The 4,087-nt window shown below is 36.2% G+C and overlaps 1 protein-coding gene across 1 annotated transcript; it reads right to left on the reverse strand.

Moving 5' to 3' along the window:
• Nucleotides 1-1,067: 1,067 nt before the first annotated feature.
• On the reverse strand, nt 1,068-3,834 carry LOC127119542 (F-box/kelch-repeat protein At1g26930). The gene is made up of 2 exons (XM_051049788.1): nt 3,551-3,834; nt 1,068-2,960 (listed from the first exon to the last, which is right to left on the reverse strand). Exon 2 carries the CDS (start codon nt 2,903-2,905, stop codon nt 1,475-1,477), a length of 1,431 nt encoding a protein of 476 aa, XP_050905745.1. The 5' UTR covers nt 2,906-2,960; nt 3,551-3,834; the 3' UTR covers nt 1,068-1,474.
• Between the last annotated feature and the right edge of the window lie 253 nt (nt 3,835-4,087).

Below are 4,087 nucleotides of genomic sequence, written 5' to 3' on the forward strand. Positions count from 1 at the left end.
ACATTTCCATAACTGTGCGGAGGAAGAAAACAAAAATCTGATAAGATCTGAATTCCTGAGAAGTATATAAAAATAGCAAACAAACAAATGATAAGCCAGACACAAGGAGAAAATATTGCTCTAACTAACAATCATATTGTATAATCATATCACATCTACTTGGATCAAACTCATACATTATGTCCACATAAAAAAAAATTAATTATATTAATTAGAAACTATGCGCGCATAACGCATCTGTGCGCGTAACTGCACTGACTAATTCTTCGAGCAGAATGCATCTGTCGCATGCGCGTAACTGCACAATTTTGTACTTAAAAATCATACAAAATTATACTGATATTTTCTTTTTCACACAGATAGTACATCTCCACTAACCTCAACCTAAAGTATGTCAACAGAAAACTTTTACCAAATTTGCAGAACCTGACTCTGTACAGCTAGTACTTGATGAGTAGAAGCCAATCAACACAACAGACCATATCACAAACATAGACACACAAAGTGCAACAAATGAACAAGTACTATGTAACATTATCTCAAAATATGTCACAAATATCTGAATCACCACCACTGCCATTTAACATTTAACATTTTTATTTAACAGAATATTTTGTTTATGAAACTTCTAACTCATTCTTCCATCTTCATTCAATCTCACACATTCCAAAGCCATAACTACTTTTTTTATATATATTAGTATAAAAACATTGGACAATCTAACTGTGTTTGCTTTTTATGTCATTGTTTAACTGTTAACATTAGACAAGATGAGTACTATAAGGACTACGGTTGTTTAAGGACATTTTTTGTGTCTGATAATAATGATTCAACCACTCAACTTAACATTTAAAGCAACTCAGGGTGCAAGATGAGTTTCTCTCACATTATGGTTAGGACCATTTCATGAACTTAGAATTAGAAATATCTATTAACTATAGTATTTAATAAGTTATGATATGATAGATAAATAAATGAATAAATGAAATAGTCACATTCCAATTTTCTAACAGAGAGAGATTAAGATACAATGTTGATGAATTCCAATGGAAAATTGAAACAATACATAATCAAGAAAATTATTTCATTTCTTCAAGAGAAGCTGCTGAAAATAAACAAACACCAGTAACCTACTAAATCTGTGTTGGAACTTCAATTATTTGACCTATTTTCTTTTGCTACATGATGATATGATATGATACCAAGCTTTGAAAAATCTTGTCAATGAAAATGGGGTGGTGATACAAATTTTTCAATGGAAGAAAAAAAAAAGTGAATTAAATTGTGAACTTAATAAGATTAAAAGACTGAAGTGCTCCTGCCTAATCTTGATTAATATCTTAATCTCATCCCCGCATTTGAAACGAAAATAGTATCATGGAAAGAATGGGGAAAGAAGTACCAATTAGCAAGAATTCAGTGATGATGAATGATAGTTGCTTCATGATGTGTAATTTTTGCACCATTCAATGGTTCAACAACCCATCACAGCACAATTATAGACAAAGTTACCGGATCGTTGTTTTCGATCGAGTAGACGCCATTGCGGAGGTCCTTCACTAGGAACCCAAGAATTGAGCTCGATGAAACCCTCGCCATGAGTCCTTGGTCCACCAATAACAATAAGCCTATTTCCACATGCCCTAAATGCAAGACCCCAGCCGTTCATCGAAACCGCTCGTTCCGGAAGTCTCCCAATGGTATTCCACAGTTTTCTTTCCTTGTCGTACTTTTTAACTTCCATGTCAGCATAATCAGCAGCGTACAATTCGTTATTTACAACGGCGACAAGAGGCGGTGCCTCGGTTGTAGCAGGCATATCAGAACCCCTACTACTTCGTCCGGGTGACATGTTAGGAATCTCCGTCCATGTTCTAGTCTGTAAATTGTACTCCTCCCCGCAAGTAAGAAGCTTGGAATCGCGTCCACCGATTCCGCCTATAACATAAAATTTTCCGTCCATAAATACACCAGAACACATCTTCCTTGGTTTTTTCATACTCGGGAGAAGCTCCCATGTTTGTGCCTCTGAGTTGTATAGTTCGGCCGAGTCAAGTATACGTCCCTCCGAATCACAACCACCTGCTAATATCGCAATCTCACCGAGGCTTGCAGAGCCAAACAAACATCTCGGAGCATTCATTCTCATTCCTGATGACCACGAGTTAGTCAAAAGACTGTATCGATAAATCACATGAGATCTTAGCTCCCTCCCAAACACAAGAAGTTCAGTTCCTACGGCTAAAGACTCCTTATCAGAACACATGAAGCATTCATTCGAAGCCATCCTCGGCAAATGCATCCATCTTTGACGAATCGGATCGTAGGCCTCCCATTCAAGGAGAGCACATGAGAAATAAACCCAATGTTCCATGATACCATTTAGTCTCCTCCATGTATAGAGCTCGCCGCTCCGAATTATGTTACGAAAGCTCCTATTAAGAGAAGCAAGCGAACCATAATCAGACCTCGAACAGCGGCTGAGACAAGCAATCGAGCTGTCTCGGTTCATCCGCGGCAAAAGTGAACCAGAATCCGACGAATCTCCAGCCTGCTGCTCCTCGTCAGATTGCTGAACACCAGAATCCAATGAATCCATTGAATCACCAGGGTTCACCCCTTCACAAACATCCACAGGTTCAACGATTTCCTGATCTACTCGCGAAAGAGCAGAATCCTTATTCTGCTGAAACGAAAGACGAACCGTTTCAACTATGTGACAAGATTCCAACATCTTGGTACACTTCTTAGGATGATGTTCATCCTCAGCATCATCAATTTCCATCGGTCTCTTCCCATTTTTGATATCTAAATCCAGCATGTACTTCATGTAAGACCAATCGTTCTCCGTTTCACAAGCGCTACAAAACAACCTCGGAACAACACAGGAACGACCCTCCAACATGTCTCTTCAAAATACTCTCTCAACAACTTCAATCCACCACAGCAAAATCAAAAACCTGTTCAATTCAAATCAAACACAGTTCATAAAACACAATCCAATTCAATTCACAAATTCAACTTTTCTTCACCTTTGCACAAAACCCAAACAACACTCATCAAAATCATCGAAACATAGCCAACACAACCAAAATACACAGAAAAATCAACAAAAGAAAAAACACTGATTTCAGATCGCAATCCATTCACTTCAACCAACTATAAATCCACAAAAATAACATTTTTTCATCTGTGATTGAAGGAAAATCAAAACAAAATGTCACTTGGAAGTTGGAGTAGAATAATAAATAGATAGATCCGATTCAGAAAAACAACAGCAAAACAACAACAGCAACACGAAGCTTCAATTGAACACAATCATGCAAAAACGAATCCATCAATCCAATGTAGAAACAAACCAAAAAAAAATCAAATTTTGAGCAGAACCCATTATTCTTCACATCTCATGATTCAAAAAATAAATTTCAATCAAGATCTCAATTAATATAAATCAAAGAATAAACCCAATCAACTAATCAACAAACTAAACTAAAAATAAAAGAAAAAAGAAAAAAGTAGAAGAAATCAGAAAACAATGCTAAATACTTACAGTGTTAATCAAAATCAGAAAAACACCAATTGATGAGCAAATTCTGAAATTGAACAAGAATCTTCTCTTCGACTAAGTTTTCTCCTCTCTCTCATTTAGTATTATATAAATAAAATCTATTGCATGTTAGAAAAAAAATCAAATTTTTCTCTTCCTCTTTTGATTGTGTTTTTTTTTTTGGTTCTTTCAGAAATTTCTCTGCAAAAATCAGTTTTTCAGTTCTTCAAAATCGGAAAGAGAGAATAGAAGAGGACCCTCTTCAAGCCCTTATCTCTCTTAAATCATAACTTAATATCCAATTAAATAATAATCATTTTTTTCCTAACTTTTTTATTTAATTAAAAAAAAAAGTTTCTTTTTTTTTGGAAATGCTCTTTTTTTTTAAGTGGTGGCGGTGGACGGTGGTAATGGAAGCGGTGGTTGAAGTAAAAGTGGGCCCACCACAAATTCATCGCCGTTTAGTGACCGGTAACCGGTTAAACCGGTTTCAACACGTTTTGGACGGAGACAGAAAGAGACTAATCCGTTCCGTTTGGA

Source organism: Lathyrus oleraceus, chromosome 2 (genome assembly GCF_024323335.1).
Source record: "Lathyrus oleraceus cultivar Zhongwan6 chromosome 2, CAAS_Psat_ZW6_1.0, whole genome shotgun sequence".
In the NCBI taxonomy this organism is placed as follows: domain Eukaryota; kingdom Viridiplantae; phylum Streptophyta; class Magnoliopsida; order Fabales; family Fabaceae; genus Lathyrus; species Lathyrus oleraceus.